Source organism: Tympanuchus pallidicinctus, unplaced genomic scaffold (assembly GCF_026119805.1).
Source record: "Tympanuchus pallidicinctus isolate F22 unplaced genomic scaffold, pur_lepc_1.0 scaffold11, whole genome shotgun sequence".
Classification (NCBI taxonomy): Eukaryota; Metazoa; Chordata; class Aves; order Galliformes; family Phasianidae; genus Tympanuchus; species Tympanuchus pallidicinctus.
Window position 1 is genome coordinate 11793230 of NW_026294627.1, and position 14267 is coordinate 11807496.

The 14267-nt window shown below is 35.0% G+C and overlaps 1 protein-coding gene across 4 annotated transcripts in view; it reads left to right on the forward strand.

Annotated features, from left to right (window-relative positions):
- The window catches only part of DYNC2H1 (dynein cytoplasmic 2 heavy chain 1), a 136267-nt gene that overhangs the window by 72336 nt on the left and 49664 nt on the right, over positions 1 to 14267 (forward strand). For all 4 annotated transcript variants that reach the window (XM_052670901.1, XM_052670903.1, XM_052670904.1 and 1 more), the window contains 7 exons: positions 2899 to 2949; positions 5794 to 5871; positions 6918 to 7049; positions 8306 to 8378; positions 9761 to 9921; positions 11348 to 11473; positions 13443 to 13553. In XM_052670901.1, the coding sequence (XP_052526861.1) occupies positions 2899 to 2949; positions 5794 to 5871; positions 6918 to 7049; positions 8306 to 8378; positions 9761 to 9921; positions 11348 to 11473; positions 13443 to 13553 (732 nt within the window). The remainder of the gene's footprint in view (positions 1 to 2898; positions 2950 to 5793; positions 5872 to 6917; positions 7050 to 8305; positions 8379 to 9760; positions 9922 to 11347; positions 11474 to 13442; positions 13554 to 14267) is intronic.

The following is a 14267-nucleotide window of genomic DNA, read 5'->3' on the forward strand; positions in this document are numbered from 1 at the left end:
TCAACTTTTTTTTATATGGGTAGATAGTGATAGGATAAAAGGGAACAATTTTAAACTAAAAGAATGAAGGTATAGGTTAGATGTCAGAGGAATTTTTCATGGAGAAGGTGGTGAGGTGCTGGAATAGCCTGCCCAGAGAAGCTGTGGATGCCTCAATGCCTCATCCCTGGAGGTGTTGAAGGCCATGTTGGGTGGGTCCCTGGTCAACCTGACCTGGTACTTGTTTTTGTGATTGGCAACCCTGCCCACAGTAGGGGGATTGGAACTAGGTGATTTTTGAGGTCCCTTCCACCCAAAGCTGTTCTATGATTCTGTGATTCTTAGGGAGGAATGATACTTCATCCTCAAATGTTTTATATTTTGGATACCATACTGGGATCCATTTGGTAAAAATTCAAACCACGTGTACTAAAAATGTCTGTCTATTCAATTTTTAGGCAAAGGTAATATTATTAGCATATTCACAAAAAGATTAGGCATGTCATACGGTGTTTTTATTTGATTGCAGTCTGAAAGAGACCTAGTGGAATTCCTCACTTGTGGGGAAGTTACTATTCTTTAGAGGGTACCCTTCTCCCATGAAAACTGCAGCATAGTTTAGGTACTGCTAATTAGTATTTCTATAGAGCAGCCCATTTCCTAGTATAAGAATCTTTCTCTGCTAGGGTGTTAGATTAATTCTGAAGGCTGATTAGTGTGAGTCACCATTTAATTATCTGAAATACCTACAGAATGGTGATACAGAGCCTGCAAGGACATGGTTTTCTGAAATAGAAGCTGGAGTCCAGAGGAGTGTTGAATTTCAGGAGATGTCAGCTTGCTGGAGAAAATTCCAGTAAAAGGAAGAAGATGAAAATCACAGAATAAATTTGAAGGAAGTAACAGAACTTCACTGTTTAAAAAACGTGAATTTAGTGAACAAATTTTTGATGCTACGAATGCAGCGCAGTTTTGTTGGAGATATATGGATTTACCTATGAAATCTCATTGTCCTTGGGATTCATTTCTGCGATGAAAATACCTGCTGAAAATAACTAACTTACCTTTTTATTAGTAAATCATTTCCTTTTCATTAAGAGAACTTCCCTAACTCATCTACGTTACTTATCTTTAGCATCTGAATAAAACCTGTTTTATCTTTCTAATCCTTGAGGGTTACAGAAAGGGTTGCTAAGCACTGGAATAGGCTCCCCAGGGAGCTGGCTGAGTCAGCATCTCTGGATGTGTTTAAAAATCGTTTGAATATGGTGTCAGGGACGTCATTTAGCGGAGGATTGCTAAGAGTTAGGGTAGTATGGTTAGGTTGTGGTTAGACTTGATTATCTTTAAGGTCCTTTCCAGCCTGAGCAATTTTATAGTTCTATGATAAACATATGAAGGTGGCAATCTGCAAGTTTTCTAAACTAAACTAGAGCCTATCTGGTAGGCTTTTTAGACACTTCTAAGTATTGATTTATTTATTGGATGCTGTTGTTTAGCATACATTTCCATTAGTTGTTGGAGTTCTTTACTAGCTTAACATAATGAGGTTGCACACAAGAAACTTTCCTGCATACTCAAGTATCCAAATATCTCAGTACTCAAGAATCAAATATCAATAATCCTCTTACTTGATTGAAATAATATTTTTTTCGTTAAATTGCTTCAACAAGAGTGCTTGTGCAAAATGTTTATTGAGGAAAATTAAGCTAAAGAGGTTATTTTTAAATGCTTTATCTTTTAAAACTTTAATGTGGTGAGATTAGTAGTTGCTGTGCTTGTAGAGAGTTCTGTATTCTTCAGTATTTACCGCAGTAGTGAAAAATTTTATAGTACAATGTTTATGAAGATGCAAGGCATTCTAATGTTAAGACATTTGTCTTTCTTCATTAATATGTATAGGTTTTTCTGAGATAGCTTTATATATCAGCTCTACATTTAACTATTTTTACTTTTCTATGTAAAGATATTATGTAATATTATAAAACTAAGGAGGGCTTCATGTATTCTTCCTGTATGTGCGTTTTCTTTATTAATAGGAAAATATCATAAATTATAATTGTAAGAGAGGGTTTATTCAATTTGCATCTAGATCAGTGGGTGCAAAAAGATATGCTAGAGTCTATATCAGTAGTTCTACTTGATTGATGTTTTTATTTGGAATGTTACTGCTGTCTGTAGAACAAAAAAAGAAAGTTTATGTGATTTGTAGATGCCGCTGATGCAAATTTTCAATACTCTGAAGATTTATTAATGTATTTTTTTACCATCTCCAAGTGCAGGATTATATTATTTCTGGTATTTTTTTGAAATTTTTAACTAAGATCTTTCTTAAAATGATTAAAAACTTCATTCCTGTCTAGAAATACAGGGTCTGAAGGATTTATTACACATAGATGCAAGCAAGATTACCCCTTTCCTAATGCAGCTGAATGTTCGTAATACCAAGCTATTATACTAGGTATTCATCTTATTCTACTAACTGTATGGTTTGGACACTATGACATGAAACAATACTGAAAGGTGAACTGACAGTTTTCTGTTCTGTGGGCCTTCTGATACCCAGTCAGGCAGTATATGTGTTACTTATCAGCCACATTACTTCATGCTGGTCTGCATGTGGATGATATGGGTGGAAACTGTGGGAGTTAAAAACAGAACAAAAACAAAAACTATATGGCTTTTCCTTTTGTTTATTTTCTTGTAAAGCACTGTAATCACTTAATTTGGATTATGTGAAAAGTAAATACTGTTAATATTATATGGAGTTTTAAAAATGTTGTATAATTCTTTCAGAATCTAGGCTTTAATTTGTTTATCCTCTAAATAATTTCTGCTTTGCCTGCGTGGTACTACACGCTAATTTTTATTCTTCAAGATGTCTGGTGACTGATCTGAGGTGTTCATTTATTCTTGTAGGAATGGGAGACTTTTACAGGTGTGATCATTGGAGACCCCGTAAGAAAATCAGTAAGCTACTTTAATTTGTATATTTTGAAATAAGAAACATTTAATCTTGTTGTTATACATGAAAAGAACAGATAAATTTTCACATGAATATTATACAGTTTTTTTTGAAAATGGTAGTTTTCTGTGCACATCTTTTTTGCCTTTTTTCTTTTTTTTTTTCCTGTTAGCACAATTGCAATTCATTTTATTTAACAGTATGTTTTAAATGCTTTTAACCTCGCTATTGTGACTAAAATAAGTGTTTTTTAATCTCTTTCCCTCAGTATCATACATGAATTGGAGTTTTTGTATGGATTGATGAAATCATCCATATACATTGCTAAATTTGAAGTACATTTTTTAGCAGCCTTAGAGTTCTGCATCTGGAAATATTCTTGCGTGTTTTCCTAAGAGACAGCCTAGATTAAGAAACACCTGTTGCATATTTTTACTGATCATGGTGTAGTTTACTGGGTGTCCCTCAATTATTCTAAGTGTGCATACTTTCAAAATAACCTTCCAGTACAAAAGGGTAGAGAAAGAAAGTGAGCCCTGCCTTATTCTTAGCCTTTTTAATCATTCTCAGAATCAGATATTTTGGTGTAAGTTTTGAAAGGGATGTTTACAAAACAGCCTCTTCTGCTTCAAATCTATTTTATTTCATTCAGGACCAGCATAGCTTATTTCCATCAGACTTATCTGCAATTTTCATTATTCTCAATTACTTTTAACCTTTAATCTTGTTTGGACATCTGTCAGGGTACTTCATATATCCAGTGGTACAAAACAATGGCCAGTGCAAGTACCTTATTTTTAGAATGCCCTTGGCATTATGTGTTCACCTGCATTCTGACATAACTGTTAAAAGTATGCTGGATTACTCCCTTTTTCTTACTTACACATCAGGTCAATTGAAACAACTTTACGTTTCCACATTCTTTATCTCTTAGACGACTGCACTACTTTTTATTTCAGCACGAACATAGAAGTCCTTCTTTCACTCGATGCATTCTTTATAATTCAGTAGATGCCAGCCCACATTGTGACTGTCAAGTAATTTGTTGCTGTAAATCATTCTCAAGCTATGGGAGATCTGTCTGTAGAACGGACATCAACATAACTCTTTTCTCTACCTCACCTAACACACAGCACACAGTTTTTCGCCAGCAGGGCAAAGAAGGTGATTGTCCCACTGTGACGCTCCTTGTGAGGCTCCATCTGCAGTACTGTATCCGAGCCTGGGGTTCTCAACACAAGAAAGATGTGGAGCTTTTGGAATGAGTCTAGAGGAGTACCACTAAGATGATCAGAGGACTGGAGCACCTCTCCTATAAACACAGGTTGAGAGAGTAGGGCTGTTCAGCATGGAGAAGACAAGGCTCTAAGTACACCTAGTTGTGGCCTTGCAGTACATAAAAGTTGCTTATATAGAAGAGATAAATGAACTTTTCACATGAGTAGGTAGTGATAGCACAAGGGACAGCTTTTTTAAAATATAAGAGGGGAGATTCAGGTTATATGGCAGGGGGAAGTTTTTCACTTGTAAGGTGATGAGGTGCTGGCACAGCTGACCGGAGAGCTGTGGTGCCCCCATCCCTGGAGGTGTTCAGGGCCGGATTGGAAGGAGCCCCAGGCAGCCTCAGCTGGTGGGTGGCAGCTAACCCACAGCAGGGGGTTGTTAGTTGTGTATAGTCTTCAAGGTCCCTTCCAGCCCAAGCCATTCTATGATTCAGGCATGTCCATGTATCAAGATTTTGTTTCCCACGAATAGTCAGAAACGCATTAAAGAATGTGAAGTCAAGTATATGGTGATGCTCCATCCAAATATTCCCAGGGGATACGCTCCAAGGGATTGGTTATATTTAATAGCCCTTGGTTTTCTCTTCCACTAATTTATCTAATGACTTTTAAGTGTGTTTAAGACAGGAGCATTCACAGAATTCTGCAGCAAGGAGTTCCATGTGCACATTAATTTAAGAGCTATCTCCTTTAGTGTTTTTTGTTTGTTTTAGTCTATTGTTGCTAATCTTATTTTACTGGTTCCTAAATTTGTCTTTAAAAATATACTCATCATCCCTATGTCTTTTCTAACTTCTAGATACTTTGTATAACCTATTAGCTGTCAGTTTTTTTCTAATTGAAGAGGCTGTATTAATTGTTAATAACTTTCATCATCATTTTCCACTTTTATACATCTTTTCTAGTTCTGCTGTGTACTTTTGGAGATCTGTGGGAGCAGGGGTATAGTGTTGATTCATACGGTGGCGTTGTCCATTTGTGACTACAGATCTTCGTTATGAGAGAGATACCTCTGGGCTTCAGGCGATACTGTTGTTTATCCTTAGAATTTTCTGCTTCCATGCAGCGTAGAAGCAGAAGCATAAAGCTTTGGCCAAAATCTGCTAGTGCAGTGGTGTCTAGAATGATATTTTGCCTGGTAACTTACCCCAGAACTGCCCTTCATTTAAAAAGCTATCCTCTTTGTGACTGTGATTAAATGAAAAGGAGATTTATTTTTTTTGAAGTCAGGTGCTCAGAGTGTGTATGAAAATGGTCATTCTTCTGGTCACTTGTTCTTAATATATAAAAAATTCTTAGAGTTGAGGAGTGACATACGGATCAACAGAATGATGAACTATTTTAGGCTCGAGTAATGAAGCAAAGTTGCTTTGGACACTGTATCTCAACTTACTGGTAGTTTTTGTTTTGTTATACCATTTATGAACTCAGCAAAAGAGTAGATGTTGTATTTCTATTATGAATGCACTTTTTATTAAAAGTGGGTTTTGTTGTCTTTCTATTGAATATGATGTTTCCCCAAAAAATTGTATAGCTTATATATCAAATTTAATTTGTTTCAATAAGGATTCAAAAAGAAGTGTTTATGACCAGATTCCTTCTTGGATAGAACAGGAGCGAGCCTATGCAGTGGCATCTTTGAAGGTTTGTATCACATGGTAGTTTACATTGAACTTAAAAGTGATTGTAATTTGGACTCAAGTACCATAAGAGGAAGCATTTTGTTATTGTAAAATGTTTATTATGTGTTCCAGAAAATATGGTCCATTATGGACCCATTTGAAACTGAATTCTGAGTTTTAAATGTATGATCCTAGATTAGTGTGTTTTAAGCCTACCCAAGGAATTAAAATTTGTATAAATAGAAATTTTTAGAAAAGAAAAACTGCTAATAATAAAAATAATAATAAATATAATATAAAAATAATAAATAAATAATAAAAAAACTGCTTTATGTTGTATTAAAATGGGCCTTTAATTGTGAAACTGAATTTTTACTTAACAGATTTTCATGCAAACAGAAATATTTCAGAGATTTTAATTGCATAAATCAAGCAATTTCATATTAAAACAACACAACACTTAATTGCTTTGATTAATCCTGATTCTAATCCTGCCAAAGTCTTTAGTGAAGTCTTTTGATTCCAGAACGACTAAATGAAAATAATGGTCTTAGAAATCCTAGTTTAGATTCTTCTCCTCCTCCATGTAGCTCAGCAGCAAGAAGGAAAACCTTGAACAGTCTCTGGCAAGGATTTTTGTTGTTGCTGAAGTGGCAGTTGTTTATTTTTAGTTTCTCTTCATCAGGGATCAGGAGCAATTGCAACAGTGGTGTGGCAAACATGATTGTTGGGGTTAAAGAAAAAAACAAAAGTGTGACAGTTTCAATCTGGTCATGATCTATGGAAAAGAATGGCACTGAGTTAAGCTCAGAGCGTAAAAACAGGAGCCTTGAAATTTAAAAACAAAACTATTGCAAATACTGACTTAGCATTTGCAGGAAGCAGATAAAAAAAGTTTTAAATTCTAACCATTTATTCTTGAACTCCAAAATGAAAATGGATGGGATTGTTATGAAACACACAAGTATTTTACGGGTTTTAAAATCATAGTGGTATTTATAAATTACTGAAAATATACGATGTCCAAATGGTTTCCTTATTGTTAAATATACATTGTTTGTTTTGTAGACTTCTCTCCCATGTCTCTATCAGACTCTTGGTTTAGAAGATGAAGGTTTGTGGCGCACTTTTTCCCAGAGCTCTGTGTGTGAGCAAGACTTCCCATCTGCTATTGTAAAAAGAATTTCCTTATTTCAACAGGTAACATTCTGTATTAAATTATTTAAAATGAATTGTCATTTCAGCACTGCAAATAAGTTTTACATCTAAAGAATTTAGGCTGAGAACCCTGGTAAGCAGGGACAGTATCTATTTTGGCTTTGTCTTATAGCTCAGCTAGTTTATCATGGATTTTTTTTCTGCAATATGTATATAGTTCTATCTGAGTCTTTTTTTGTGTTAGTATATTGGCTGCAGCTGAGAATGGCAAGGTAACAGGTTCTTTATTAATATTCATAGAATAAATTTTCTGAACAGGTATCAAAATTCCTTCATGCTTGCTTTGTTATTGCAGAATTTCTCAGCTTGCCAAGCATATTAATTTAGATCACCATGAAATGCAAAAGCACCTGACTGAAAACGCAGGAAGTGCTGTATCAGCCACTGCTTTCTAGAAAAGCAGCCATGAAATTCTACTCTTCCTGAAAGCTTGATTAAGGAGCTCACCAGTAATGTTGGACAGTCAGTTTTCTTCCTCAGTGATAGGATCCTTCTTCTCAGGAAGACAAAAATGTTATTCCTCTTGCGTGTATGGAAAAGTTGTCATTTCTCCCTTGAGAAAGACACGTGTAAATTGAAGATTTTTGGATCTAGGAAAGGAATTATGTCTAAGGCAATGCAGTTTCATGTTGGTGGCTATTAGGGGCTCTCTGTTCAGCTGTTTAGAGAATTTATAAAATTTATAAAGAACCATAATGCAAATGGGTGTTTTTGAGTCACATGTTTGATTTGGTGAAATTCAGAACTATTATTCTGTGTGCAATGTATTGCCATAAAACATACCCATAAGAAATAAATCTTTAATAATCAGCATATTACATACCTAATTCTTTACAAAGGAAGTATTAGGAGTGTTTCACAGAATCACGGAATTGCAGAGGTTGGCAATATATGTATAAAATCATATATTGGCATAGCAGTATAAAGCTAATTTTACTTTCTGTTATTCTGGTGACCCACATGAAAGATTCTGAAACATGACAGAAAATGTTTTACCTTAGAAATAGACATTAGGTGTAGTACTATCCTCCCAGTTGTATTCAATGAAAAGAGTACTTAAAAAAGAATTATTATATTAGGTTATCTTGGGAAGGAATGATCAAATAGCTGTATATGTTTAGGGAAAATTGCTGATGAGCAAAGATTAAAAAAAATGTTTTCTTTGAAAAGTTTTGCTTTGTTGGCTTTTATGTTATACTTTTATAAATTCATTTTCCATGAGTATATTTTATTTTAAGGTACTTGTGGTCCAGGCTCTGAGACCAGACAGGCTGCAGAGTGCTATGGCTCTTTTTGCATGTAAAGCTCTAGGTAAGTTCATTTCTCCCTAGAGTGCTTTCACATAACAATTAAATCATTAAGTCTTTTTTTTTTATGTCAAATTTATATTTTTTACTTTATGGTTTATATGGAATTTCTAAGTTGTAACACTTATACTCTGTGAATGGATTTTCTGATTTTATTTTCGTAAAGTATTGTTACGAAGTGCTTTTACTGGTTTATGAAGCTCAGTGATGTTAAAATTCTGATGTATTCTTTGAAGGGATTCTTGAACACTGCACTTTCTTAAAACACTCTGCTCAACTTTATAAAATCCAAACTGTTAATAATACTTCCACTGTCTTCATTTTCTTAAGTGATGCATCTCAGAAATACTATAACATATTTGGCTAAGCAGTTACTCATTTGGAATGGCTCTTATTTTAAATTAGCATAGTTAACATCATTAAATTTGTTACTACAAAAACTGAAGTTGCACATGAACATATTCCACTCTATTGCCCAATCATAGCTTTTTATTGTATTTCTTTGTTAATGGAAGGCCAAGCTGTAGTCACCAGTTAACATATAATTATTTAAAATATCAGAGCCAATCAGTGTAGCTTCTCAGGAATCTGGGTGCATCCATTTGCACTGCTGAAGACTAACAGCATTGCCATCAGACGCTGGCTTATTTTGGCAGTGTTTTATTTTACACATCTGTCAGTAGAAGGTAAGCAGCCTTATGAATAGGAACTTAAGCATGACTGAACAAGTGAAAAAGAGATGTTTGTCTAGCATCTTGTTTTCAGCAATGATGAATGATGTATGTCGAGAAAAGACATAAAAACATCACAAATCTGTACTGAAACAGTGTTTTCTGAAAATGCATCAAAATTTCTTGACTGTGGACATATTGCAAAGGTTTATTTATTTTAATTTATTTGTATTTCTTGCAAGTTATGCAGTTCCTCAATTTAAAGGTTATAGGTGTGATGTATTTTGAAGATTTTAGGCTTTATGTTTTCCTAACTCAGATCCTGACATTTGAATTGTTTGTGTCTGTACAGGTGTACATGACAGTTCAACTATAACATATAGCAATATGTTATTGACAGAATTTTTTGGTCAGTTTTTTGATCTGTTAACTTGTGGTATTCCAGGACCTATTATAATGTACACTTCAGTGTCATACTACAGTTAAAATTTTCAGTATCCAATTGTAGTGCTGATTTATATACCAAAAATGACTTTTTCTATGAATTGTAGACCAAATTAAAGCAAGAGCAAAAACAGTATCGGTCTTTATGCATTGAAGAAATACTACTTTATCCCAGCAGTTTGCTAGTTGATTTTATTTGAATAATAAGAAAAATCTGAAGAGCACTCCATTCTGTGTAGTCACTTTATTTCCATAATGTTTCTAATTATAGGAATAAAAGAATTGTCTCCATCACCTCTGAATCTGAAACGTCTTTATAAAGAGACTCTGGAAACTGAGCCTATATTGATAATTATTTCTCCTGGTGCTGATCCTTCTCAAGAATTGCAAGAACTTGCCAGTGTTGAAAGAAATACTGAGTGCTACCATCAGGTCAGCCTTAGATGAGCATAATTATTAAAACCATGGTTTGTTATGTTCAATTTTACATATCTTTTGGTACAATTCAGTAATAAAAACTGACAACTGACAGCTCTAAGTATTATTGCTTTTAGGGTGGAATAATCAAAATATGAAACAAAACCCAGTGTAATCTAGACTTCATAATTAGCTGTAGTTATAGAACATGAACATTTCTTTCTTCAACAGAAAATATAAATAAGATCTTAAGTGTTTATGAGTGTTTTGGTATTTTGAAGAATTTTACAAGTAAATGTTAACTGATAAGTTGCTGATGGGAGTTCCTGAACCAAACTCTTTTATTTCATGTCTGTTTAAAATAATGTTTAAGGTCAACCATACAGAAAATGGCTTCTAGGAGGGCTTGCACAGGAATCTTCTCAGGCACTAAGTTGAGGCTGACTGGCCTGTAATCAGCTAGTTCTTCCTCCTCCTCATCCTTTTTGAAGATAGGTGTGATGCTTGCCTTTTTATCAGGAAGCACCCCAAATCAGTGTTACTTTCAGATGATTGCAGGTAGCCCTGCAGTGACATTCACTGCCCCTCTCCCCAGCACACTATAGTGCATTCTGTGTATCTTCTCCTGGACTTATATATTTCTAAATGTGTTGTGTGATTCCTGAATCTGTCTTTACATGAGTAATGCTTTACTCCTGCTAGTAGGCCTGGGAAACCTGAGAGGCCTGGGAACGAGCCTTGCCAGTAAAACCTGGGGCTCAAATGACGTTGAGCTCCACCTTTTCCATGTGCCGTGTCACGAGGTGCCCTTTCCCACTAAGCAATGGGCTCACAAGTGTTGTTAGTTTTCCTTTAATGAAGGAAACCTTACAAAACTCAATGAGAAGGAAGAGCAAAATCCTGCCCCTGGGTATTAAGAACTCCTTGTGGTGCTGCAGGCAGTGAACTGACTGGTTGGGAAGAAGCTCTGCAAAAAACATCGGGAGGGTTTTTGTGGGCAAGAATCTGAACATGAACCAGCCTCTGCCTTGGCAGCAGAGATATCATTAGGTGACATAATAACAGCCTTTCAGTACCTACAAAGAGGACAGTGAGAAAAAAGGCCTAGAGGGTGGTGACACACTGGAACAGGTTGCCCAAGGAGGCTGTGGGTGCCCCATCTCTGGAGGCATTCAAGGCCAGGCTGGATGTGGCTCTGAGCAGCCTGGTCTGGTGGTTGGTGACCCTGCACATAGCAGGAGGTTGAAAGTGGATAGTCATTGTGGTCTTTTTCTACCCTGGACATTCTATGATTCTATGAAAAAGACTATGGGTGTTATTTCTTAAGATGTTCAGATTACATATGTTGCAAAGAAAAAATTGTATTTTCATGAGTTTTTCCAATTTTGTATTTAAATGAGCATGATGAGTTCCTGACACAAAGAGTTATTTTTCTTTTCAGATTGCAATGGGCCAAGGTCAGGCTGAGCTAGCTATTCAGACTTTGAAAGAATGTGCACGCAACGGAGAATGGCTGTGTTTAAAGAATCTGCATCTTGTCATACCTTGGCTTCCTGTACTGGAAAAGGTAAGGGTAATTAGTCCAACACTGTCTTTGTATTGGAAACCTATTAGTCAGTTCTGAAACATCATGCATTTATCTGGTGATGTTTTAAATCAAAAAATAAACCTTAGCAGGTTTCTGATCATGAATAAGGTGAAGAGCTTCAGGTCTAAGCAACTTTGTGTGGTTGCTTTGATTTCATACAATGTAGAGTGTTTCTGCCACAGTGACTGAACAAATGTTCTGTTAGAATTTCCTATATATTATGGGATACTGTCCACGTTTGCTGAAAAATCAGTACATTGTTGCTTTTTTTTTTTTGTTTAAGTAACAACATTGTAAAATAAAAGTTTATAAAAATATTTATTTATATTTTTTGTTCTCAAGCTTTGTTGTTAATTCTTGTTATTTGTTAGGATAGCTTGTGTTTCAGCAACTATAAGGTTTATGCTAATTTGAAATTAGAATGAGTATTTTTTGAAAGAAACATACTGTATCTGAAATTGACTTGCTTAATTGACTTGCTAGCTAGATCAAAACAACTTAACTTGTATGTCACTGTGTCATTCATAAAACAAGCTAACTTGGAAAAAAGAAAAGAAATACTTATTAACAGTTACTTCTGCCTTACTTGTCCTGTTTCTTAGATTAGTTCATGCACAAGGTGTGCTCCATGCACATAGGCTTGGACTCTATTTCTATCAAATAAGGACCATATGGGATAGATATACCTTTAAGGTTCCTATAATCCAGTTCTTGAAGGGAGCTCATAAACAGGAGGGAGGAATGGCTGTTTATGAGGGTGGACAGTGATAGGGCAAGGGGGAATGGTTTCAAACTGAGACAGGGGAGGTTTAGGTTAGATATTAGGAGGAAGTTTTTCACACAGAGGGTGGTGACGCACTGGAACAGGTTGCCCAAGGAGGCTGTGGATGCCCCATCCCTGGAGGCATTCAAAGCCAGGCTGGATGTGGCTCTGGGCAGCCTGGTCTGGCAGTTGGTGACCCTGCACATAGCAGGGGGTTGAAACTGGATGATCATTGTGGTCCTTTTCAACCCAGGCCATTCTGTGATTCTATGATCTATTTTGGAAAAATAGAAAGATAAAACAAGTAATACTGATGTGTTTTGTCTACCCTGAACACGGTGGTGAACTGTCAGGAAGTGTTTGTAAGCTTCTAACTAATTATAAGAATAAAACATCAAACCTTCTAAGTGCATGCGGTATGTTTCAGAAGTTTCTTATTCTTGTGATTAAGTCTTAGAAATTATCAAAGTGAATGGATTTTAAGGAAATCTGCTAAAGTTTATTGAAGTATAGCTCTCTCAAAGCTCTCATACAGAACAGCTGACTCTGTTCTCAAGGCAATTGTCAAGCAACTTTCCCAGCTTCATACATAAAGCATGTGTGAAAATGTATGCTTTGATACATCAGTAATCACATAATGTCTTTGTATTTGAAATAACGTTGAACAATGTTTATTTTCTTAAAACTGTTTTTCTATTCAGAGTTTTCTGTGAGACATGATACAGGGAAGGATGCATGTAACAACCACACATACAAATAAATAATTAAAAAAAAAAAATCCAGCAACAAAAAGAAACCAGAAATTGATATAGCTGTGCAGGTGCTGAAATTCATTGAGTTCTGTTGTTGATACGCAATTCAGGTCCAAGCCTTTTCCTTTTGAGATCTAGTCTTTTGGTGTTCACTTAAGAGAAATAAAGAGCTGCTGTATATTGTTATGCTCTGAGTTTGGAATATGGGAGAGAGCTTTAAGTATTTTGATGTATCCAGGATGAAGCTGAGTATAGCAAACATTAGAAAGTACAGAAACAACACATATTTTGAGTAAACGTACTTATAAAAAGCAACTAAAAATTTTTAGACAAGCATGATTTTTCAATTCAAGGTATCATTCTGTAAATGCTGTTCTGTGTATTAAATAGAAAAATGCAAAATCTCCCTCAATATATAACATTTCTTTGGCAGGAACTGAATACGCTGCAGCCTCAACCAAACTTTCGCCTTTGGCTTACTACTGAAGTTCATCCAAAATTTACTCCAATTTTGCTTCAGTCAAGTCTGAAAATAACCTATGAAGTAAGATCTGTTTAGAAAGCCTTTACTGAATGTTTTAAAAGAATCAATTTTGACACTTAGAAACAATTTATTTAGGTAGACTAATATGTTGATAGTATGGACTATTTAAATAACTATTTTCTATTTACATTTCAATCAGCTAATATAATCAACTTTTAGATTACGTAGATTATTACAAGACTTTTACAAACCTTGTTTTATTTACAGTAATCTTGTTAGCAAGCAGTGTTTTATAAAATTTTATAGATATGAAAAACTGATATCTTTAAAATTTTATTGTGACATTTGTATTGCATTGTCAGGGTATCCAATTAGTTGTTTTTACTTTTAAATACTCTTTGTTATTATATACAGGCTACCTATTGCTTTTTTTACTGGTTGTAAACACTACTTAAGTCAGAGACTGATGTTTTATCATACATATCTGCTCTACAGTAACTAAGAATGCTGGCATGGCATGAGGCCAGATGGCTCAGATCACAGAAATAGTAATTGGTAGTTGAGCTTCTAAAAACAGAAGCTAAGTTCTTGTACATGAGGAAAAAAAAATATATATATATATTTCCTTAGTTGATCAATTAGCATTCATTTCATTAACTTGTTCTCCTGTAGTTTGGTCCTCCTAACAATTGGTTCTGACTATAATTCTCTTAGGCAGACTTTTTTCATGTTAAATATTATTTGCTGAAATACTACTTATAAACTGTAACTTAA